This window comes from Hemiscyllium ocellatum, chromosome 45 (genome assembly GCF_020745735.1).
Source record: "Hemiscyllium ocellatum isolate sHemOce1 chromosome 45, sHemOce1.pat.X.cur, whole genome shotgun sequence".
Lineage (NCBI taxonomy): Eukaryota > Metazoa > Chordata > Chondrichthyes > Orectolobiformes > Hemiscylliidae > Hemiscyllium > Hemiscyllium ocellatum.
The window spans coordinates 7,035,740-7,060,185 of record NC_083445.1 but is presented as its reverse complement, the minus strand read 5'-3'; the positions used below and the strand labels follow the sequence as shown (position 1 = coordinate 7,060,185).

At 42.9% G+C, this 24,446-nt stretch overlaps 1 protein-coding gene across 1 annotated transcript in view; it reads left to right on the top strand.

Moving 5' to 3' along the window:
* The window catches only part of LOC132835959 (protein GPR108-like), a 48,299-nt gene extending 30,714 nt beyond the window's left edge, over nt 1-17,585 (top strand). Inside the window, exons 13-18 of the mRNA XM_060855112.1 lie at nt 226-356; nt 2,032-2,075; nt 4,129-4,178; nt 6,465-6,548; nt 9,761-9,882; nt 14,891-17,585. Of these exons, the coding sequence (XP_060711095.1) occupies nt 226-356; nt 2,032-2,075; nt 4,129-4,178; nt 6,465-6,548; nt 9,761-9,882; nt 14,891-14,978 (519 nt within the window). The 3' untranslated portion in view covers nt 14,979-17,585. The remainder of the gene's footprint in view (nt 1-225; nt 357-2,031; nt 2,076-4,128; nt 4,179-6,464; nt 6,549-9,760; nt 9,883-14,890) is intronic.
* The last annotated feature ends 6,861 nt before the right edge of the window (nt 17,586-24,446 follow it).

The window sequence follows — 24,446 nt, the reverse complement described above, 5'->3', positions numbered from 1 at the left end:
TATCTGGGAAGGATTTAATTCCTGAGTAACGGGGGCAGCTCAATTCAGCAGTGCTTGGACTGCGTTTCGACAGTGTTAGGATGAGGTAACAGGAAAGCCAACTGACTGTGTAAAGCCTATTTCAGACAAAGTGCTGTGCAATTATCAATTCTCCATTTTTTGTTAAATTAAAAATACTGTTGGGGGGGCAGAAAAGTTAAATTCCTTTTTCTGTTGTCACTTAAGGTGTTAGCAAATACAGCCTTTATCATCATTGAATCGACTGAAGAGGGGACGAGTGAGTACGCTTTGTGGAAGGAGATTCTGTTCCTAGTGGATCTTATTTGCTGTGGAGCGATTCTGTTTCCTGTTGTTTGGTAAGTATTCTTTGCAAAGCTATGAAATGCATGTAAAAAAGAAGTCTTCTCCCTTACGTTTCTATTTTCATGTGTTGCCATCCTTTGCTCTTTGCATGTTGAAGTGTTTCCTACTTTCAGTTCTGAAAGATCTACCTTCACTTTATGGGTCATGTTCTTTTACTGCTAGACTCCCCAACCAGCAAAAATAATTTCTCTCGATCTTTCCTATCAGATCCTTTTTAATATTGCAATAACTCTACAGAGGCTGGAATCCTGTTAGAGTCACCCTTTCTTTACAGTCCTTGACACTGATCCAGCTCAGAGGTAGCTCTCGAAACAGGAGTGTCAGGCGTCCTGTTTGCTATGTGTCAGTCTGGGCTCCCTGATTGGGCCAGATTTAACAGCTCCAATCAGAGAGCTCCTATTCTGTGACAGTCACCTTGCTGAAAATGTGTTGCTGGTTAAAGCGCAGCAGGTCAGGCAGCATCCAAGGAACAGGAAATTCGGCGTTTCAGGCATAAGCCCTTCATCAGGAATTGACCTTGTTTTAATTACTGCGAGTGTCTTAAACTTTGACAAGAGCTCCTTAGCCTTCTCTTTTCTAGCCACTAGACGTACCTGCCAATTAAAATTCCGACTCATTATTTGTAAAAAAAAACACTTCAGGAAATGTTATCGCCCAGACTGGGTGAAGTCCTGGTCTGGATGAAACATTACAAAACAGATCATTTGTGCAGCTGAAGTTGACTTTGATTTTCCCATCATGCTTACACTCCACTTGTGGACCCAGAGCCTCGAGTTTATAAGCTTTGAACTTAACCAAAATTAGGTGGAATTAAATATCAGCGAAGGTTTGTCCCCTTGCAAGAGACCGAGGTGCAACCTCCTGGATGTCCTCAAGATTGAGAAAAGTTTGCTTTTGGTAGATGTTGTTGGAGAAGCTGTATTTGCTTGTGGGGAGAGTCCAAAACTAGCAGCTGCAAGGTAAATTCATAAAGAAGGTCAGGGAAACTTCTTTACAGAGAGAGTTGTGAGAGTATGACTTGGTGAAGAGCGAATAGAATCTAAGGGGAAACCTAAGTTGAAATCAAAGCACATTCTGATGACCAGGAGCAGGCAGAGACTCTGGTGGAAGTTAAACAGTGACATGGATGTCTTGGTGCTGCCTGGTCTGAATCAGCTGTTTCTTCTGTGGTATGCGAAGGGTAGTTAGGGTTGAATTTAATCTTGTCCCCTTGCTCTACTTGGTAGGACGTGGATAATGCAACACTGCAGTTCTCTGATACATTTTCATTGGTTTCTTCAGAAACTTCATTTTGATATTTTCTCTGTCTGCTCTCAAATTCAGACTGGGCATCTGGGAAGTGTTCAAGGAGTTGCTCAGAGTACTTTGTGATGGGCCCATAGGTTAGGTTGTGTGGATCTGATGCATGCGGCATGCGCACAGTGTTCACTTCACTTCAGTTCTGAAGAAGGGTCACTGGACCTTAAATGTTATTTGTGTGCTTTCTCTCCACAGTTGCTGCCAGACCTACTGAGTTTCTCCAACAATTTTTGTTGTTGTTTCACATCTCCAGCATCCACAAATTTTTTTTGTTTTAGTTTTTGACTGATTCAGATTGTTGACTTATTTTAAAATGATAGGAGGGAACATCATTAATTCAATTTGATTTCGACCTTCTGTATTTTTCAGGTCAATTAGGCACTTGCAAGAGGCTTCAAGCACAGATGGTAAGGGTAAGTTTGATAGCCTAATAGCTACGTGGAAGGCGGCAGTAAGTTATCATTGATCAGTTCAATTTGTTTTTAAAGCTCAATTGGAATATACTCCATGAACTGTCAGATGCTGCAGTATTGTTAGCAACTTGCAGTTTGTCTGTAGGAGTAGGCCATTGTGCCCCTTGTGTGTACTGTGTGTGGTGTTCATTACAATCCTGGCTGATCTTCTACATCCATTTTGACTTGGGCGGCACGGTGGCACAGTGGTTAGCACTGTTGCCTCACAGCACCAGAGACCTGGGTTCAATTCCCGCCTCAGGCGACTGACTGTGTGGAGTTTGCACGTTCTCCCCGTGTCTGTGTGGGTTTCCTCCGGGTGCTCCGGTTTCCTCCCACAGTCCAAAGATGTGCGGGTCAGGTGAATTGGCCATGCTAAATTGCCCGTAGAGTTAGGTAAGGGGTAAATGTATGGGTGGGTCGTGCTTCGGTGGGTCGGTGTGGACTTGTTGGGCTGAAGGGCCTGTTTCCACACTGTAAGTAATCTAATATAAGACTATTTTGGTCAATTGCTGCATCCCCATGTCTCTGGTTTGTTTGACATGAATGTATGCAACAGCTGAACATCCACATCTCTCTGGACTCAGACCCAAGATCGTAATTCTCCAAAGAGAAAAATGTCACCGGTCTTAAGTGGCTGACACTTTGTCCAAAGGCTCTGATCCCCAAGTACTAGACTCTCCATCCAAGGGTAAATACCTCTTGCTATCTACTATCACACTCTCAATCTTCTTCATGACCCTAAGATAGTAACATTTTTGGTGCAATTATTTCTAACCCTAGATAGGGAGGGAAAATATCAGCCCGTGTTCTTGCTCTTGATTGAGATTTCTTAGTATGTTCCAAACAAACTCATCTCTAAACTCCAGAAGCTGAGACTCTTCTTGCTTCCCCCCCACCCTCACTGGATCTTGACTTCCTGACCAGACTGCAGCCAGTAAGGATAGGCAACAGCGCCTTCTCCATTATGATCCTTGACATTGGTACCTCAGAGGGCTGCGTACTCAACCCTCTACTGAAACTCCTTCCACACCCTCTGCTGTCTGACCAAATTCTGCATCACCTCCAGTTAAAACTTTGCTGACAACACCATCATTGTAGATCAAATCTCAAACAATGACAAGATGGCATATAAGGACATCAAATGCATGACTGTGATGTAAAGACACCGTCGTCTTCAACATCAGCAAAATGAAGGAGCTGGTCATTGACTTCAGGAAGCAGAGTGGAGGGCACGCCTCTGACTGTATCGATGGTGCTGAGGTGGAAATGATCGAGTGCATCACGTTCCTGGGAGTGGCAATCACCAACAATCTGTCCGGGTCCACCCACGTCGATGCGACAGTCAAGAGATGATAGCAACGTCCCTCCTTCCTCAGGAGGCTGATGACATTCGGCATGTTCATAAGGCTCTCAAATTTTCATGGATGCACTGTAGAAACTATCTTGATGCATCACAGGATGGTGTGGCAATTGCTCTTCACAGGACAGTGAGAAACTACAGAGTTGTGAGCACAGCCCAGTCCATCTCACGAACCAGCCTGCCATCCATTGACTCCAAGTATGCTATCTGCTGCCTTGGAAAAGCAGCCAAGATAAAGAACCCCCGACTCTCTGTGGATCTGTCTCTGTGAGTCTGTCTCTGACACTATCATGCAGTCTGTTCTGTCACCCTGGTGCACTTTTAATGATGTGCATGTAGAGCACATAGTGCAACACTTCTCGTTATACCTCTATATAAATCTCAATGAAAATCACTTATTCAAAGTGTGAACAGGTTGGTTTTGGGGTGGTTTGTGATGGCGAATGCTTGAATATTGGGCTACTACCCATAATACACACTGTGTACTACTCATGACAACAACTCCGACTGCAGTTCCTTTGTCCTTGCAGGGAGAAACTGGTGAAAGGGAGAGAACGTGGAATTTCACGCATATGAGAAAATGATCAAACTGGAAGGTGCAGTCCTGACTTTCATCACTAATTCTACTTTCTTCCTGATTTTTATCTGCAGCTGCAATGAATCTGGCCAAATTGAAACTCTTCAGGCACTTTTATGTCATGGTGGGTATATGCGCCCTGTTACTGTGTGAGGTGTAAATGTTTGTTTAACACATGGCTTTTGTTTTTCTCCCCCTGGATCCCGCTCGGATCAGTGAGAGAGCTGCTTAAACATTGCCGTGCGTGACAGTAGTGTTCAAATCCCTCACGGGCAGACTTTGGCTTTATAAAAAGTTAGTGAAGGGCTAGGCCAAGAATTGCCACAAACGTCAATCCAGCCTTTTGGAAAGCAGGTTTTGTGGTGCATTTTGAGATTGCTACAAATGGTGAGGCTAACCACATCAGGGATGAGGAGTGATCTACCTTACCAGTGAGAGGTTATACAGTTAGTCATTCAGCACTGAAATTAACCCTGCAGTCCAACTTGTCTATGCTGAGCATAATTCCAAGCTAAACTAGTCCCAGCTGGCTGTTCCTGGCCCATTTCCCTCCAAACCTTAGGAACAAGACTTTTCCCGTTTTGTAGATGCTGTTCCGAGTGAAGTGTATAAAATTCTAAAGAGGGCTTGACAGGGTAGGTACATCACGAGGGAGCCTGAAACTAGGAGTCTTGCAGTTTCGGGATGGGGAGTTTACCATTTTGAGACAGTTGAAAAAATTCTCCATTCTTTGAATCTCCGAAATCTGTACTTTCTTGGGTTGTTCAAGTCCGAGATTGATGGATTCCTGGATTTTAAAGCTATCGAGAGATTGTGGTGATAGTGCAGGTTAGGTGATAAGGTGGGCGATCGGCTATGGTCCAGTTCAGTGGTGGAGTAGGCTCGATTGGATGAAGTGGCCGAATGCTGCTATTTCCCATGGTCCCGTGTATGTTTCATTAGAGTGTGTTTGAGTGAAATTGGCAGGTTTTGGACTGAGGAAATGTCAGGTTATGGGACTGGCAGAAAAGTGAAGATCAACCATAATTTTGTTCAGTGTTGGAGCACAGCCCATGTTCTTGACACCTTTTTCTATTTCTGTTATGGTTTCAAAAGTAAATGGAATGTAGCATTGGAGGACAGAGACCTGCTATGTTTATTACAAACTTAAGTTTTATAAAAATCATGGAATCATATAGTGCAGAACAGGCCCTTTTGGTCCATGGTGTCTGCACTGACCAAGTCCCTTTAAATCGACACCAGTCCCACTTCCCAGTATTTGGCCATAGCCTTGAATGTTATGACATTTCCAGTGTTCACCAAGTACTTTTGAAAGGTAGTGAGGTTTGCCACCTCAACCACCCTCCCAGGCAGTGCATTCCAGATTCCCACAGCCCTCTGAGTGAAAACAACGTTCCTCAAAGCTTCCTGCCTTTTTCCCTTTAAGATTATACCTCCTCATTGGTGACCCTTTGACTAAGTTGAACAGCTCCTTCTTATCCACCCTGTACATGTTCCTCATAATCTTATACACCTCAGTCAGGTTCTCTCTTGGCCTTCTCTGCTCTGAAGAAAGCAACGTGAGCTTATCCAGTTCCCTTTATATCTAAAATGCTGCATGCCAGGTAACATTCTGGTGAATCTCCTCTGCACACATATATCCTATATTGTTGTGACCAGAACTGCACATGCTACTGCAGCTGTGGACTACCCATAGTTCTGTGGAACTCTAACATAACCTCCCTATAATCTTGTAATCTATGTCTTGACTGATGACAGTAAGTGTCCCATATACCTACTCATATATAACTACTCTACTAACTTGTCTAACGATCCCTGATGGTGGTAAGACAAGTATCCTCAGATCCCTTTGTTACTCTGAATTTCCTGCCATTCATTGAGTACTTCCTGTCTTGTTACTTTGAGTGTATCATGTCTCACCTTTTAAGAGTTAAATTCCATCTGTCGATTCATTTATGTCCTCCTGTAACCCAGGAGCTTTTTCATCTACTCAACCATCCGGACAAACTTTCACAAAATTACTCATCCAATTCTTCCGCCAATGTTTTCATCGAGATCATTGATATATAATCATCAAAAAGGGACCCTCCACTGATCCCTATAGTATACCGCTGGACACTGGCTCCCAGTCTCTCAGTTTTCTGCCACAATGCCAATTCTGGCTCCAACTTGCTAAGTTTTCCTGGATCCATGTGCGTTACCTTCTCCATCAGAGATGCCATATGAGATCTTGTCAAAGGCTTTGCTGTAATCCATAAAATTCGTCAGCGGCCTTGGTAAGGCAGACAGAATGTTTCCCTTCCCTGAGGAGCCTCGAGCTAGGGGCAATCATACTCCCAGGGCAAGGAATTGACAATTTTGGGATGAAGATAAAAATGTCTCTACTAATTGCTAATTTGTCTTTCCACAGATTGTTTGTTATATATATTTCACCAGAATCATTGCTATTCTTCTTAAATTCACTGTCCCGTTTCAGTGGCAGTGGATGTACAACGTAAGTAAGGACCAATTATCTAACTGTTGTGATCAGCACAGAATTGTGCGTTTGTGATAAGTGAACTGTAACAGCAAAATGAGGGAATTTCCCGTTTAATCTGACAGATGAAGGAAGATTGATAAGGGCTGTTGATCTCCTTAAGCTGATGGAGATTGGAACAGCTAAAACCAAAAGTTCCAAATCTTGGCAACTGTTGAAAAACAAGTTAATGCCATATGGATGTTTTCAGTATAGATCTGAAATGTAAGTGGTGCTTGTATTGTGTTATTAAAATAATGGTGTATGTGGGAATTACTCGAAGGTTTAGATATTTTTGAACTTTTTGAATACTTCTAACTATTGAATAATGTACATAGAGCTGTGGTCACTTATTGGGGCTTTTTATTAAGGTAATCAACCATGTCTCTAATACAAAGGAAATACATTGGAAATTTACATCAGCGAGAAAAGATGATTAACAATAGCATGCAACTCCAGTGCCTTTTAAATATCCCAAAAGGAATGGATGAAACTGATGTTTAGGAGGTTTGAAAAGAATTGAATATTAAGGAGTGTCCAAAAGATGGAGAAAGGAAACCGGTTCAGCAAGAGAGTAGCAAATCTGGGATCCAGTTAGCTGAAGGGATGTTCAAAGTTTATGTGAAGGGATGTAGCCACGATTGCTGATAGAGATATATGAAAAGCTCAAGTCAGGAACGGGTCTATGGTGTCATAGATTAGATTCCCTACAGTGTGGAAACAGGCTCTTTCGCCCAGCCAGTCCACACTGACCCTCTGAAGAGTAACCCACCCAGACCTATTTCCCTCTGTCTAATGCACCTAGGACTAGGGCAATTTAGCATGGCCAATTCACCTAACGTGCACATCTTTGGACTGTGGGAGGAAACTGGAGCACCCGGAGGAAACCCACACAGACACTGGGAGAATGTGCAAACTCCAAACAGACAGTTCCCCCTTGGTTGGAAACGAACCTGGGACCCTGGTGCTGTGAGGCAGCAGTGCTAACCACTGAGCCACCGTGCCACTCAGAACTAAAGAGTTTGTTAGAAATGGCAGGAGAAAGCTTAGCAAGATTCGAAGAGGTTTTCATGGGTGACCTTGTATTTTAAATAGAGTCCTGCAGCACAGAGACAGGCTCATTGACCCCAGTTGGTCCATGCTGACCAAAATGTTCATCCGTGCTCACCTCACTTCCCAGCACGTGGCCCATGTCCTTCTAATCCTCCCCTCTGTATTTGACCAAATGCCTTTTAAATATTCAACCACTTCCACTGGCAGCTCATTGCAAATGTGTACCACCCTCTGTGTACAGCAGTTGCCCCCTCAGGTTCCCTTTTATTCTTGCTCCTTGAACCTTAAACTGATGCCTTCTAGTCCTCGATTCCCCAAAACTGGGAAAAAGACTGAGTGCATTCACCCTATCCATGCCTCTCATGATCTTATACACTTCTTTAAGACTCCACCCCCCCCTCCCCAAACCCGCGCCTCAGCCTCCTACGCTCTTTAAAAAAAAAGTCCTAGCTTGTCCAACCTCTCCATTTAACTCCAGCCATTGAGTCCTGGCAACATCCCTGTAAATCACTACTCATAACAAGGTGACCAAAACTCAACACCATACTCCCAAGTGCAGCCTTCCTAGCATTCTGTCCAACTGCAACAGAACTTAGTGTCCTGACTGATGAAGGCTAGTGTGCCAAAAGCCGCCTTCAGTGCCCTGTCTACCTGTGACTCCACTTTCAGAGAACTGTGAACCTGAACTCCAAGATCTTTGGCCCACTATCCTCCTTAAGGCCCTACCATTCACTATGAAACTCCCACCTTGACTTTCCAAAATACAAGACCTCACGCTTATCTATATTAAACTCCCATTTGTCAGCCCACTCCCTCACCTGATCAAGGTCCTGCTGCAATTTCTGATAACCTTCCTCACTATCCATGATCCCGCCTATTTTAGTGTCATCAGCAAACTTACTAATCATGTCTTGTACGCTCTCGTCCAAATCATTTGATTATGGATAACAAACAGCAATGGGCCCAGCACCGATCCCTGAGGCACTTTACTAGTCACAGGCTTCCAGTCCAACAAGCATCCTTCCACTATTACCCTCTGTTTCCGAACAGCAAGCCAGTTTTGTATCCAATTTGCCAGCTCATCCCGGATTCTATGCGATCTCTCTTTCAAGAGCAACCACATGGAACCTTATCAAAGGCCTTTTTACTGAAGTTCAAATATGAAATAAGTTGAACCCAGCATATCACTTTAAAATTTGTGGGACTGTAGCACTAGAAACTAAGCACATATATGTCTGAGAATTGCATTTAAATTGGGTATTAGGAGCAACCTCTCTCTGTGCAAGGAATAAGCATTTTAATAAAATCTGTCAGATAGGGCAGTTTGCGAGCATTGGGGTGTTGGGAAGACGTGCTTTTGTGGGGCAAATGGTCTTTTGCATTCTGCGTCAATGTTTTATTGAAACACCTTGACGAATGGTTTGATTCCTAAATGCCCTACACTAAAAGCTAGGGATAGTTGGCAAACTGGTGTAAGTCGTTTCAGAAATAGCACCATTTACCCAAAGTGAAATTAGTTCAAGTTTCTCTAATTCATTTCGTAAGTGTAAATATCTTTTTTGAGTCACTGCAAATGGGCATCGTAATAGAGGGTCATTATTTTTCTTCCTTGCATTAATGATTTCTTGATATTTGACTGAAAATCTGGTTCAGTTTTATTAGTACAACTGGAAATAGTTAATTAAGAGGCATTCTTATTGGAGTGTTTAATCCTAATTTTATACCATAGAAAACCGTGCTGAACACCGTACAAGATTTCTGTTGTGCAGTAGCCATTTTATTGGAGAACATTAAATGTTTTAGACTGTACCTGCTCATGTACCTTTTTTTCATTGAATAAAAAATCCCAGTTTTTCGTTTTGATAGTCTTCTGAAACAGTGCAGTCTGTGGACAATTGCTGTGCTCTTTTTTTTAATATTTAAAGCAGGGATGCTTTGTAGTTTGCTGTTATTGAACAGGGAAGACAGAAACTCGATTCCCACCCGACATCTTGAATGTCTTCAATTTATTGTGCCAGTCTGAGTGATTTCAGTCAAATGTTACTGGTTACACAGGCAGGAGCTGTAACCTCATTTGTTTAGCATTTTATGTCTTGCCCTTTTTATTTTCTGACTTTGTTTTATTTTCAACATTCCAGTTTCTAGTAGAGGCGTCAACACTGGTGTTCTTTGTGCTGACTGGGTACAAGTTTCGGCCAGCCTCCAACAACCCCTACTTACAGCTCCCTCAGGATGAGGAGGATGTCACGATGGATGAAGTGTAAGTAACCGGACGCATTCTCAGTAACAACTGATCTAACATCGTTGGCTGCATCAGTAGCAACAGCTGGGCATTCCAGGAGGACAAAAGAATTAACATTTCTTTTTACACAAATAGCATATGGACAAATTGTTTATTTATTCTGCCATCGGATGTTGCTGTCAAAGTCCACATTTATTACCGATCTCGAAATGCCCTTGAGAGAAGTGGCATGTTGTGCCAGTTTAGAGTGAACCACATTGTGTCTCTATCCTGTGTAGGTCAGAGCAGGTGAAGGATGGCAGATATTGCATGTTGGTGACCAAACCGATCAGACGGTAAACCTGTTCCCAACATACAGTCAATGCTGCTTGGAAAGTTTCTTACAAACTCCTTTATTCTACTTACTACCTCATCCTACTAAATAGATGATGGGCAAATAAAGGATAGCAGATTTCCTTCCCTGAGGGACAGTAATGCACAAGATGTTTTTTGCAACCATTGATAGTTTTGGTCACCTTATCAAACATAGACCAGTATAGCGCAGAACAGGCCCTTCGGCCCTCAGTGTTGCACCGACTCTGATTGGCTTTACACTCTAGATTTTATTAATTGAATTTAAGTAAATTCCATGCACTGCCACAGTGAGATTTGAACCCATGTCCTCATAGCATTAGCCTGGGCTACTTGATTGCTACCTCAGTGACATTATCACTGTGACCACCTTTCCAAAACAGAAGCTGGCTGTCTTACATATTAGTGTGATTCCTGTAATCAGTTTTAAATCAAGATACTCCAGTGACCCATGATGAGAACTGTTTCTTTTTCTCTCTACATCCAGCACTTAGCCACATTTTAACATCCCTTTAGATAAATGGTTAATCCGAACTGAAATTTAAGAAAACTAAGATTCTGGAATGCACATCCTGAAAGGGTAATGGAAGCAGATTCCAATCTGAAAGATATTGCTGAATTTGGTAAATGCTTAAAGGGGAAATATTTGCAGGGTGAGATAGAAAGAGCAGGGAGGTAGGCTGAAGTTGGATAACTTTTTCAAAGATATATTACATCCCTGATTGAATAGCCTACTTAGAGTCATAGAGATGTAGTTGTGGTTCTGTTCGCCGAGCTGGAAGTTTTTGCTGCAAACGTTTCGTTCCCTGGCTGGGGAACATCATCAGTGCTATTGGAGCCTCCTGTGAAGCGCTGCTTTGATGTTTCTTCCGGTATCATAGAGATGTACAGCACGGAAACAGACCCTTTGGTCCAACTTGTCCATGCTGACTAGATATCCCAACCTAATCTAGTCCCATTTGCCAGCTTTTGGCCCATATCCCTCTAAACCCTTGCTATTCATATATCCATCCAGATGCCTTTTAAATTTTACAATTGTACCAGCCTCCACTACTTCCTCTGGCAGCACATTCCATACACGCACCACCATCTGCGTGGAAAAGTTGCCTCGAGGTCCCTTTTTTTTTATATTTTTCCCCTCTCACCCTAAACCTATACCCCCAAGTTCTGGATTCCCCCAACCCAGGGAAAAGATTTTGTCTATTTACTCTATCCACGCCACTCATGATTTTATAAACCTCTATAAGGTCACCCCTCAGCCTTTGCTCCAGGGAAAATAACTCCAGCCTGTTCAGCCTCTCCCTATAGCTCAAATCCTCCAACACTGGCAACATCCTTAATCTTATCTGAATGTTTTCAAGTTTCACAACATCCTTCCAATAGGAAGGAGACCAGAATTGCATGCAATATTCCAAAAATGGCCTATCCAACATCTTGAACATCCACAACATGACCTCCCAACTCCTATACTCAATGCTCTGACCAATAAAGGAAAGCATACCAAAGGCTGCCTTCACTATCCTACCTACCTGTGACTCTACTTCCAAGGCGCTATGAACCTGCACTCCAAAGTCTTTGTTCAGCGACACTCCCTGTATGTATAAATCCTGCTAAGATTTGCTTTCCCAAAATGCAGCACATTGCATTTATTTGAATTAAATTCCATCTGCCACTCCTCAGCGCATTGGCCCATGTGATCAAGATCCTGTTGTAATCTCAGGTAATTTTCTTCATTATTCACTACACTGCCAATTTTGGCGTCATCTGCAAACTTGCTTACTGTACTTCCTATGTTCACATCCAAATCATTTATATAAATGACAAAAAGTAGAGGACCCAGCGCTGATCCTTGTGGTATTTCACTGGTCATGGGCCTCAAGTCTGGAAAAACAACCCTCCACCCCACCCTCTGTCTTCTACCTTTGGCTGCAGAACTGACTCAAAATGACTAGTTCTCCCTGTATTCCATGAGATCTAACCTTGCTAATCAGTCTCCCATGGGGAACCTTGTCGAACGCCTTACTGAAGTCCATATAGATCACATCTACAGCTCTGCCCTTATCAATCCTCTGTTACTTTATCAAAAACTCAATCCAATTCATGAGACATGATTTCCCACGCACAAAGCCATGTTGACTATCCTGAACCAGTCCTTGCCTTTTCAAATACATGTACATCCTGCCCCATCAAGTCTATAGTTCCCTGGCTTGTCCTTACCACCTTTCTGAAATAATGGTACCACGTTAGCCAACTGCCAGTCTTCTGGCACCTCAACCGTAACTATCAATAATGCAAATATCTTAGCAAGGGGCCAAGCAATCACTTCCCGAGTTTCCCACAGAGCTCTAGGGTACACCTGATCAGGTCCTGAGGATTTATCCACCTTAATGCGTTTTAAGACATCCAGCACTTCCTTCTCTGTAATATGGACATTTTTCAAGATGTCACCATCTATTTCCCCACTTTCTATATCTTCCACGTCCCTCTCCACAGTAAACACTAGCCTCATACTGTTAATTTTAATCTTCCTCCAATTTAGAACTTCAACTGTTCAATCTGGTCTATTCTTTTTCATCACTATTTTAAAAACGAATAGAATTATGGTTGCTGGCCCCAAAGTGCTCCCTCACTCACACCTCCGTCACCTGCCCTGCCTTATTTCCCAAGAGTAGGTCAGGTTTTTGCACCTTCTCTAGTAGGTACATCCACACACTGACTCAAAGTTTCTTGTGCACTCTGAACAAATTCCTCTCCATCTAAACTCTTAACAGTATGGCAGTCCTAGTCTATGTTTGGAAAGTTAAAATCCCTTACCATAACCACCAGATCTCCTTACAAATTTGTTTCTCAATTTCCCTCTGACTTTTAGTGGGGTCTATAATACAATCCCAATAAGGTGATCATCCCATTTTTTATTTCTCAGTTCCACCCAAATAACTTCCTTGGATATATTTCCGGGAATATCCTCCCTCAGCACAGCTGTAATGCTATCCCTTATCAAAAATGCCACTCCTCTTCCTCTCTCGCCATCCCTTCCTATCCTTCCTGTAGCATTTGTACCCTGGAACATTAAGCTGCCAGTCCTGTCCATCCCTGAGCCATGTTTCTGTAATTGCTATGATATCCCAGTCCCATGTTCCTAACCATGCCCTGAGTTCATCTGTCATCCCTTTTGCAATGAAATAAATGTAGTTTAATTTATCAGCCCTACCTTGTTCTCTGCGTTGTTCCTGCCTGCCCTGGATGTTTGTCTAGCGTCTTTTCTCAACTATTCCAGTCTCAGATTGATCTTTCGTCCGTACCTCCCTGGGTCCCAACTCTCCCCTCCTTCCTAGTTTAAATCCTCCTGAGCAGCTCTGACAAATCTTCCTGCCAGTATATTAGTCCCCTTCCAATTCAGGTGCAATCCATCCTTCTACCCCAGAAGAGATTTCAATGTTTCAAAAATGTGAATACTATTCCCATACACAAGCTGTTTAGCCACACATTCATCTGCTCCATCCTCTTATTCTACCCTGACCAGCTCATAGTACCAGGTGTAATCCAAATTATATTCCCCTTGAGGACCTCCTTTTAAAATTCCTGCCTAACTTTTTCCATGTTCTCCCTTCAGAATCTCATCTTTTCCCTTCCTATGTCATTAGTACCAATGTGTACAATGACCTCCTGCTGACCCATCTCCCCTTTTGATAACATCCTGCACCTTCTCTGAGACGTCCTTGATCCTGGCACCAGGGAAGCAACACACCATTCTGCTTTTTCACTGCTGGACACCGAAGCATCTGTACCTTGGGGTAGAGTCCCCTATCACAATTGATCACTTGGAACCCGATGTACCCCTCATTACATTAGAGCCAGTCTTGATACCAGAAACCTGGCTGTTCATGGTACATTCCCCTGAGAGTCCATCACGCCCTACATTTTCCAAAACCGCATACATGTTTCAAATGGGGATAGCCACAGAAGACTCCTGTACCCTCCTACCTTTCCTGGAGTTAACCCATCTACCTGACTGTACCTGCGTCTTTTTCCTTCCTATAACTGCCATTCATTACACCCCCTAGCTCTTGTAAATTCCTCATTGTCTCTGTCTCTACCTGTCGCTCCAACCGATCCATCCGATCTGATAGGATTTGCAACCAATAACATTTATAACAGATATAATACTCAATAACCTTTAAACTCTCCTGAAACTCCCACATCCGACTGTCACCATCACGCACTATCTCTCTCCATGCCTTTCTGCAGCAGTTGATGGTGCCGTTCTCTTCCGTTCCCCTGAACTCTGTGGGATCTCCCTAGCGTGGTCTTAAGTTGCAGTTTGCAATGAGTTCTCTTCCTGCACCATTGTCACCAGCTACCCAAAGATCTATCCTTTGTCTCCTACTGTTTACATGCTGCCACATCATCTGAAGATGTGGTGTTGGTCCATGTGCAGACTCTACTTTGCGACCTTTCCTTTCAATGCTGCCTCGTATTATCGGAGTGACTTTGCGTTTTTAACAGCTGCAGGTAGCTATATATTTATACTGCTTTGAAAATTGAAAGTATGGTGTTAAAGTCTTAAAAACAATATGTCAACGTTAATCTGCAAACCACGCTTAAGCCTTTCTAGTGGTAGGTCAACAAACTGGTTGGATGATGTGTTCACTCATTGATATGTGCTTTCTTGAAGAGTGACTGAGTCGGGTTTGCTGGCAAGTGTGACCAGAGTGAAGAAAAGCAACTTTGAACGGGAGCAAATCCGGGATTCCTCAGTATGAACACTTGCAATTTAGGATTGACAATTACCAAGGAAAAGAGGCCCACTCGGATCTCCACACGGACATTGGGAGAAGGAACGAACGCAGGAATTCCAAACGGATAAAATGGATTGGCAACCAATTGGAAATTCCTGTTATAAAACTGTTAGGCAAAGCCATCTGACTGACTGATCTGTATATATGTCATACACAAAGGTATATCTTTATATAACATGGCAAACTGGAGTATATCTGCCTGAATCTTTAAAACCGAATTCTTGGTTTTGGTGGAAAGCAGTTTTTTGACTCTGATTAGGCAGATTCTTGGGGAACTAGTTTTCCCTTTTAAATTGTGGTTTGCTTTCCCATGCGACTGTCCTCCTGCTCCAATTACCTTGTAAATATGAACTGCTTGTGTGCCCACTCTACCTACAGTCAGTTTGCAGATACACACAATATGCAGTGGTATAATCTTCCCCCATGGCCTGTCCAGTCAGTCCTGTCCCCTTTTTCCAAGAGCAGATAATGTTACCAAGCGCTCTCGACTGGTTCAGAAGAACTGTGAACTGTGGCTTGTTGGTCTCCCAACCCAAATCTGCGGGCACGATTCCTGTGTGGAGAGCCTATGTTCTACTGAAACACACCATTGCCTCATGTGAGAGTGCACGTGATTTGTGACAACTCTCTGTGGCTGGGAGTAGGGAAGACAAGCCAGAACACATCAACCATTTTCCCTATTACTCTATTTTTGTTGGTATTTTCCATAAAATGTAAGTCCTTTTTTGGGAAGATGGTGTCTGTGCAAGAATTTCAACTTTCCAATGCATTTGCTGGAGAATGTATGAAAATCAGTTGGGTCGCTGCAATGGAATAGAACCTGTTTTTTTTTTGTGTTTTTGTGTGTGAAATGCAGATGATTTTGGTTTGGCAGGGACATTTTACTGAGCCCTTGGATTGGTACGAATTCTGCTTCATTCCCGATTTTTCCAGAGCGTGGTTTCAAGGTGGCCAGTTTTGTAGTGCGTTTACTTTTTCGATAACTTCAGTGCTGTATCGTGGAGAACTCCTGATTTTGGGTTTCCTGCTTTAAAAGGTTTGAACCAACTTGATGAGGAAATAATAATAATTTGTATAAAAATTGATCTTTATAAAAAAGAAATTGTGGGTATAGAGAGTTGTATAATTTTCTTACAAGCCTATGTATGATATATATTTAAAAAAGAGCTTTTATGCTTTTGAATTTGCATTCCCAGTGCTCAAATTATGGGACTCTTGAAGAGTTATTCAAATCAGCTATTTCATTTTTGTACTTTCTTTCTCTAGTTTCATTTTCTGTCTCTCCTCATTCTGCCTGTCTTTGTTTGAATGACACTGTCTCCCTCTCGAGCATTAAAAAAAAAATAGACAATTCAGGACCAGTTTTGTTTTTACCTTTGCCCCCCCCCCACTCGTTCTATGGTTAATTGTTGGGCTCCTGTCCCACAGGCTGAGCTTTCAGAGTGGTCAGTCTTGTTCAAAACAAGAGAATGACTGAGCAGTTTGTCTGACTGTGGGGTGGACAGTGTTGAAGAGAGGTCGTCACCATCAAACTAGATCCTGTTCTCAACAAAATAACATCCCATGAGTGCCTTTTCCAGCAGTTTGGCCTGATGGTTACTTGCTGGCTATTGTCTATGGCTAGCATTGTTACACCTGTCTCATACCCATCTGGAACAGTGATGACCCCGTGGTGCAATTTACTTTATATAACAGCCAGTGCAGAATTGTAGAGACAATGTCAAAGCAATAATCAGTGGTGTGGTTATCTGCAGTTTCTAATCAGACATGCTTGTACATATTTGCTGTTGATCTTGGAAAATAATTATTCTTTTCGAAGCCCAAAATTGTGAGACACCAGCTGTATATTTATTTCCTTCTTTATAAATAAGTTCATGCTTTAAAATGGTTCACTGTTGCTGCAACCAGTTTTTAATTTTAAGCAAGATTAAACTCTGCTCTAAATCACCAGATTAAGACCCTGTGTCGTTGCTGCAACACTGGAAATTTCCAGAAGCCTGGAGTGAAGAAATGCATTTAATGTTGTATCATGTTCCTTCATGAGCCAGGGCAAGACTCTACTTTATGGATTGGTTTACAGTTTCAGAGACCTGATTCATCCAATCCGTTGTATCCTATGGAAAGAAGTGATGTCCACTTGTGTAACAGCCAGTGGATTCAGAGACCTGGGATCACTTCTGATCAAGTTGGAAAATCTACCCTCCCCTTGTCTGCCCAAATATACCTAAACAATAGGCTTCACTTTCAGAGACACCTGTACCTGGCTTTCCATAGCGTCATACAGCATAGATACAGGCCCATTGTATCTATGCTGACCAGCAAACACTCAACTACCCCAATCCATAGCTTGTTATACTGTGGCATTTTAAGTGCTGGTCTAGAAGCTGCTTAATTTTTAAAAAATATTTAATAAATTTATTTAATTCCAACACCTGAACACCAGTTTATTTTCTAGACTCTCGCCAGTTTTGAAATGTACAATTGTGTGATCTTTTAAAAACACAAATTTTGATGTGGCAATGGATTTTCTTTGCTGTGTTAAGCATCCTGCTTCTGTAATTTAATCCTCTTTACCCCTGAAAATAAATCTTAAGGTTACAAATTATCAACTTTTAAAACTTTGGCTGTGTGAATTGATTTTTACATATCTCATCATTAAAGAGCAATTCTTTCTGACCCATTGTCTCCTTCAAGTGGCCACAAATGTACTTTTTTTTTAGTTGTCTTTTTAACATGATTGTCTGAATGTCACTGCCCTAACCTTCTCTCAGGAAAAATACGGTAACTGATTACTAGAGCTGCATCAAACAGCAGTTCAGAAGTGATGTTTAGAAACCTAGGAGCAGGAGGAGGCCATTGGCCCCTTTGAGCCTGCTCCACAATTCATCACAATCATTGTCTGATTGTCCAACCCAATAGCCTAGTCCTGCTTCCTCCCCATAACCTTAGATCCCATTCGCCCCAAGTGCTATAACTAGCCACCTCTTGAATACATTCAGTTTTGGCACCAGTGACTGGAATTGATTTCACAGACTCGCCACTGTTTGGGTGAAGAAATGTCTCCTCATCTCTGTCCTAAATTGTCCACCCCAAATCCTCAGTGTGACCCCCTGGTTCTAGATGCCCCCACTATCAGGAACATCCTCACTGCATCTACCCCACCTAGCCCTGTCCGAATTCTGTAAGTCTCTGAGATCTCCCCTCATTCGTCTGAATTCCAGCAGCAACCATCTTGACCTCTTCAATCTCTCCTCCTACGTCAGTCTCACCATCCCCGGAATGGCCTGGTATGTGTAATCCCAGACCCGGTAAGTGCCATAGGGGTTCTTTCTCAAATGAGCCAGTTGGATTTTAATGATCAACAGCAAAGAGGCTACTCCCCTGTTCCTCTGTCTACCTCAGACAAGGTCTGACAGGCTTCTTACCCAGTCTCTAAAAGCCACATTCTGGAGCCCTGGTGAACTATGGACAAGCCTGTACTAAACAGATGCTGGAAACACTGGGACATCCGTATCTGAGAGAAAGCAGGTTAGTCAATATATGGCAGATCCTTTATCAGCAAACCATGTGCTGTGTGAGTAACCTATTTTGTTCAAAGTATTGAATCTTCTGCTGTGTTGCAGAGTACTAATTTATCTGAAGGACAGCCGGTCGTTGATTATCACTTCCATTACAGGTGCTGGATCTGCTTTTGTAATGACGCATGGTTGCCAAGCAACAGGCTGAGTATTAAATCATCTGGGGCTTTGTTTGCATCTCAAATCTGATTACTTTGTTGGATTTTTAATAGAGAGCAGTCTTACTTACTCGCGCTCTTTCAAGGTCCTTGCTGTGCTGGAGACTCATTTTGAGAGTTTGAAAACTTTGGTTTATCCAAGTGTAACATAAAACCTGGTTGTTCATGTTCACTATTGTCACCTGGGTGACCATCTGTTTGCCCCAAGGTTGGCTTTATCCCATAGCTTTCCCCAATGACATGCTGTAGCCAGGATTGGTTGAGGCAGATATAGGTGGTCTGTTCACAGGTTGATTTGTACACTAGTCAGAAAATAATGCAGGGCAATATAAAATGACTGTTTTGTAAGTAGAGGAAATGATTATATGTCATTCCTTCAAACTTGCACCCTTTTTTTTGCATTGTGTTCATAAGTGCAAGTCTTCGTAAGCCCAATGCCCATAAATTGGGGGCCCCCTGTGGTACAAGTGTATTTAAAGGGTGGCTGGATAAGCACACGTGGGAGAAAGGCAAGCTGGAGTTGGTTATAGGTTGAGATGAAGAGAGGTGAGCAGAACACAAGCCAGCATAGACCGAATGGGTTGTATTGTGTGCTGCCTGAACTCCTATAACTGAAAATGTGTTGCTGGAAAAGCGCAGCAGGTCAGGCAGCATCCAAAGAGCAGGAGAATCGACGTTGCAGGCATGAGCCCTTCAGGAATCTGAAGAAGGGCCCATGCCCGAAATGTCAATTCTCCTGCTCCTTGGATGCTGCCTGACCTGCTGCGCTTTTCCAGCAACACATTTTCAGCTCTGATCTCCAGCATCTGCAGTCCTCACTCTCTTTGAACTCCTATAACCTCTTGTATACTGCCACCTCTGTCTAATTTGATTTGGAATACTCAGTTATGTTTTTGTTCATTAACCTTTCCACATCCAGCAACTTATGTTTTCAGTTGTGTATTACAGTTGTAATATCTTCGCCTTGAACATGCTGTAGGACTGAAGTGATGTTTGTAAACCTACATTGATGTCCTTGATGTAGTTGGTGGGGCCCCTTTTTAATTGTTTTATTGTCAAGTAATGTACTTCTATCTCTACAATCTTTTGCTTGGTTGTAGTTTCTTGGAGAGTTGTAGCTTTCAACATCATGTTCTCTATCTCTCAAGAGAAAGTAACAGAGTGTGGGAGCCTTCCACGCAGCACAGTGGCGCAGACTGGCTGTGAAAGGGAAGAGTCTATTTCCCTTTTTGATTATCTGCAGTTTCTGCGCGTCCTTCATCTTGCCATTGGCTACTGTGCCTCCAAGTCCAAAGCACTGGGCATTACACCCCAAACCTCTCCACTTTTCTTTTTTAAAATCCTTCTGAAAACTTGCATCATTAATCAGGCTTTTGATTGCCTGTTCTCAGGCTTCTGCCTTTAGCCTGATGTTAACTTCTGTCTGATCACACTATGAAGCTGTGTAGCATCATTTTCACAAATTATTTGATTACTTTAAAAAACCTACATCAGGGCGATATTAAAGCATAGAGTGAAAATATTTTGCCACATCTGGCATCCACTTCACTGCCATGTTTAGACAATTTGAAGCTGCCTCCTTTTCCCCATTCGAAAACAAACACACCCAAGTTGTATCGGAACAGACAAATCCTTTCAGCAAAGACTGGTTGACACCAGAAACCATGATTCAGTTTTTCGCAGTTGCAATTTTGTTTCCAAAAGCACCCAAGGCCATTTTCTTCTGGCATAAACATACAAAGAAGGAACAACAATAGGCCATTCAGTCCCTCCAGCCCACTGCATCAGTCAGTACGTTCATGGCTGATCTGATTTTAACGTCCACTGTACATTCCTGCATTTCCCTGATAATCTTTCATCCTCTTGATCGTCTATCTGCATGTGTCTTGAAAAGAAATTAAAGATTCGGCATCTTTTGCAGGGAATTCCAATGACATTATTTCTCTGAGAGGAAAACATGTTTCCTCATCTCTGTTTTAAATGGGCGCTCCCTCATTTTGACCCTTCGTTCTAGATTCTTCCACAAGTGGAAGCATCTTTTCATCATCCATAAGACATAGGAGTGGAAGTAAGGCCATTCGGACCATCGAGTCCACTCCCCCATTCAATCGTGGCTGGTGGGCATTTCAACTCCATTTACCCACATTCTCCCTGTAGCCCTTAATTCCTTGTGACATCAAGAATTTAATCAATTTCTGCCTTGAAGACATTTAGCGTCCCGTCCTCCACTGCACTCTGCGGCAATGAATTCCACAGGTCCACCACTCTCTGGCTGAAGAAATGTCTCCGCATTTCTGTTCTGAATTTACCCCCTCTAATTCTCAGGCTGTGTCCACGGGTCCTAGTCTCATCGCCTAATGGAAACCATTTCCTAGCGTCCACCCTTTCCAAGCCAGGCATTATCTTGTAAGTTTCTATTAGATCTCCCCTTAATCTTCTAAACTCCAATGAATGCAGTCCCAGGATCCACCTGGTCGAGTCCCCTCAATCTCACATGTAACATTTAATTCACCTCTGACTCTGTTAAACTCCAGAGGATACAGGCCTAGCCTGTCTAGCCTTTACTCATAAGCAATCCACTCATTCCAGGTATTAGTCTAGTAAACCTTCTTTGAACTGCTTCCAAAGCATTAACACCCTTCTGTACTGGGCACAGTACTCCAGACGCTGTCTCACCACAACCCTGTTGCACGTGAAATACATGCAACACTAAATACATCTTTTATTCAGTGAGTAAGACAATGTCCAGGCCTTCTGAAGGAAAGTGCTTCTTAAAGGAATAATGAAGTATGACTTGTTCCTACCACAGAGAGTAAGTTGTCTACCTTGACAGTTGCAATTTGTTAAAGTAAATGGAGAACAAGGATTTGCATTCACAATTTCCGAGGGATGTTTTTATTTTAATTGATTTGTAATCTAAAACGTTAAGCTGCCTTTCCCAAATACTTCTCACCTACTGAAGACTCCAGCTTCTATTTATCTTCTCCTTCACAGAAGTAATCAAAGTCTGGTTTGTTTCACAGCTTTCATTATGGGAACAATTGGGATCACGGAAAAGGAAACCATTTAGCCTGTCAGCTATTGCCCCAAAAGTAAGACTTTTTAAAAATGGCCTCCTTTTAATTAAAGTAAATTGATGAAAGCTCTATATTTCTGTTTAATTCCTCTTATAACTAGAATTACTTGAAGTTGTGCATCTTTCACAACCTTGTACATCAAAAGTGCTGTCTACTTCTAGTACTTTAAGAGCTGGAGGCCCTGTTAATGGTTGTATATCATGTGTAATTTTGGTCGCTGCTTTTTTTTGGGTGTTACTGAAGTGGCCAGGCTGGAGAGACAGTATCCGGGACACATGCTGGTACACAACAGTAAGGAAGTGAATGTCTTAAAAGGAGCAAGCTATTATGGCCAGAAGCTAAATTAGATGAATCATGCAAATACTATGGCTCTTGAAGCAGGCCAGAGGGTGGAAATTCTGTGGAAAATAACTCTTCTGCTAACTCCCCAAAGCCTTTCCCACCACTTACAAAGTATAGAGTTATAAAGCTGTACAACATGGAAACAGACCCTTCTGTCCAATCCATCCTGACCAGATATTCTAAATTAACCTTGACCCATTTGCCAGCATTTGGCCTATATCCCTCTAAATCCATTATTCATATACCTATTCAAATGCCTTTTAATGTTGTCATTGTACCAGCCTCCACCACTTCCTCTATGTGAGGAGTGTGATTGAATACACCGCACTTGTCTGGTTGACCACAACACCAACAATACTCAAGAAGCTTACCACCATCCAGCACAAAGTAGCCTGCTTAGTTGGCACCCATATTAAATATTGGCTCCCTCCACTACCATTTTCCCTCCCCACCCCTAGTTTCAGAGAGATCATTGCCTCCGTGACTCCCTTGTCAGATCCACTGCCCGCACCTTCCCCATCACTGCAGCAAATGCAAAACCTGGGCCTACACCTCCCCATCACCTTCATCCAAGGCCCCAAAGGATCCTTCCACATCTGACCAGAAATTTACCTGCACCTCCATACTGTATCCGTTGCACCTGATGTGGTTTTCCCTACAGTGGGGAGACAAGGCACCAACTTGTAGATCGTTTCAGAGAACATCTCTGGGACACCCATACCAACCAACCAATCGACCACACTGCCCTATGGCTGAACACTTCAACTCCCCCTCTCACTCCACTAAGGACATGAGGGCCCTGGGCCGCCTCCATCACCAAACCCTAACCACCCACCTGGAGGAAGAATGCCTCATCTTCTGCCTTGGGACCCTGCAACCACATGGGATCAATGTGGACTTCAACAGCTTCCTCATTTCCCCTCCACCCATGTTATCTCCAGTCCTAAGCCTCCAAATTGGCATCGCTGTTTTGACCTGTCCATCGTCTTTCCCATCTAACCACTCCACCCTCCTCTCCGACCTATCACCTTCTCCCCCATCTCCATTGACCTATTGCATTCTCAGTTGCCCCCCTCCCCCACCATTTATCTCTCAGCCCCCCAGCCTCATCCCTGATAAAGGGATTATGCCCGAAATGTCGACTCTGCTATTCCCCCATTCTAAGCAGAAGTGGGTACTGCAGATGCTGGAGATTAGAATGGTGCTGGAAAAGCGCAGCAGATGCTCCTCCAGCATCCGAGGAGCAGGCAAATCGATATTCCCCGGATGCTGCCTGACCTGCTGTGCTTTTCCAGTGCCACACTCTTCAATACCACAGTTCAGCCAGACTGGAAAGGACACAGTCGGCAAACAGAAGGCTGAAAGAACTCAGCAACTCAGGCAATATCTGCAGGTAGGGAAGTTAATGTTTCTGTAACCCTTCTCCAGCATCTGCATTTTTTTTGGTCTGGAAAGAACACCCAGTCCTACTGAAGTGGGAAGAGGTGAGAGGGCATGTTGACAGAGAATGTAACAAACACAGCTAAACAAAAGGGAAGAATTGGGAGTGGGTTCACAATTTGAAGATGTTGAACTCTACATTGAGCCCAGAAGAATATAAAGTTGCCGGGTTACAGGATGAGATGTTGTTAGTTCAGTTTTCACCTGATTCACTGCGCCATTGCAATGTGCTAAGGACCCACTGTGAGCTCCAGCAGTTATTGTTTCAAAACATCTTTATTGCTCCTTATCTTAGAGACATTTAACAATCATTGTCTGGGCTCATTTTAGAACAGTGAAAGAAAGGTTTTGAGTTTTTCACCCCCTTCAGGACTTCCCAAAGCATTTTTATGGCCAATGAACCACTTTGGAATTCCAATCATTGTTGTAACCCAGAATCAACCAGATTTCCTGATGAAGGGCTTATGTCCGAAACGTCAAATTTCCTGTTCCTTGGATGCTGCCTGCCCTGCTGCGCTTTTCCAGCAACACATTTTCAGCTCTGATACTCCAGCATCTGCAGACCTCACTTTCTCCCAAAATCAACCAAGCATTGGTAGTTACTTTGAATGTTATCCCTATTTCCCCGAATAAGGGTAAACTAAACAACTTTGTGACAAACACAGATATTATCTGAATCAGACTGTAGAAGGAATAGAGTCAAGATTAGAGTGGTGTTGGAAAAGCGCAGCAGCTGCAAATGTGTTGCTGGTCAAAGCACAGCAGGCCAGGCAGCATCTCAGGAATAGAGAATTCGATGTTTCGAGCATTCCTGATGAAGGGCTTATGCTCGAAACG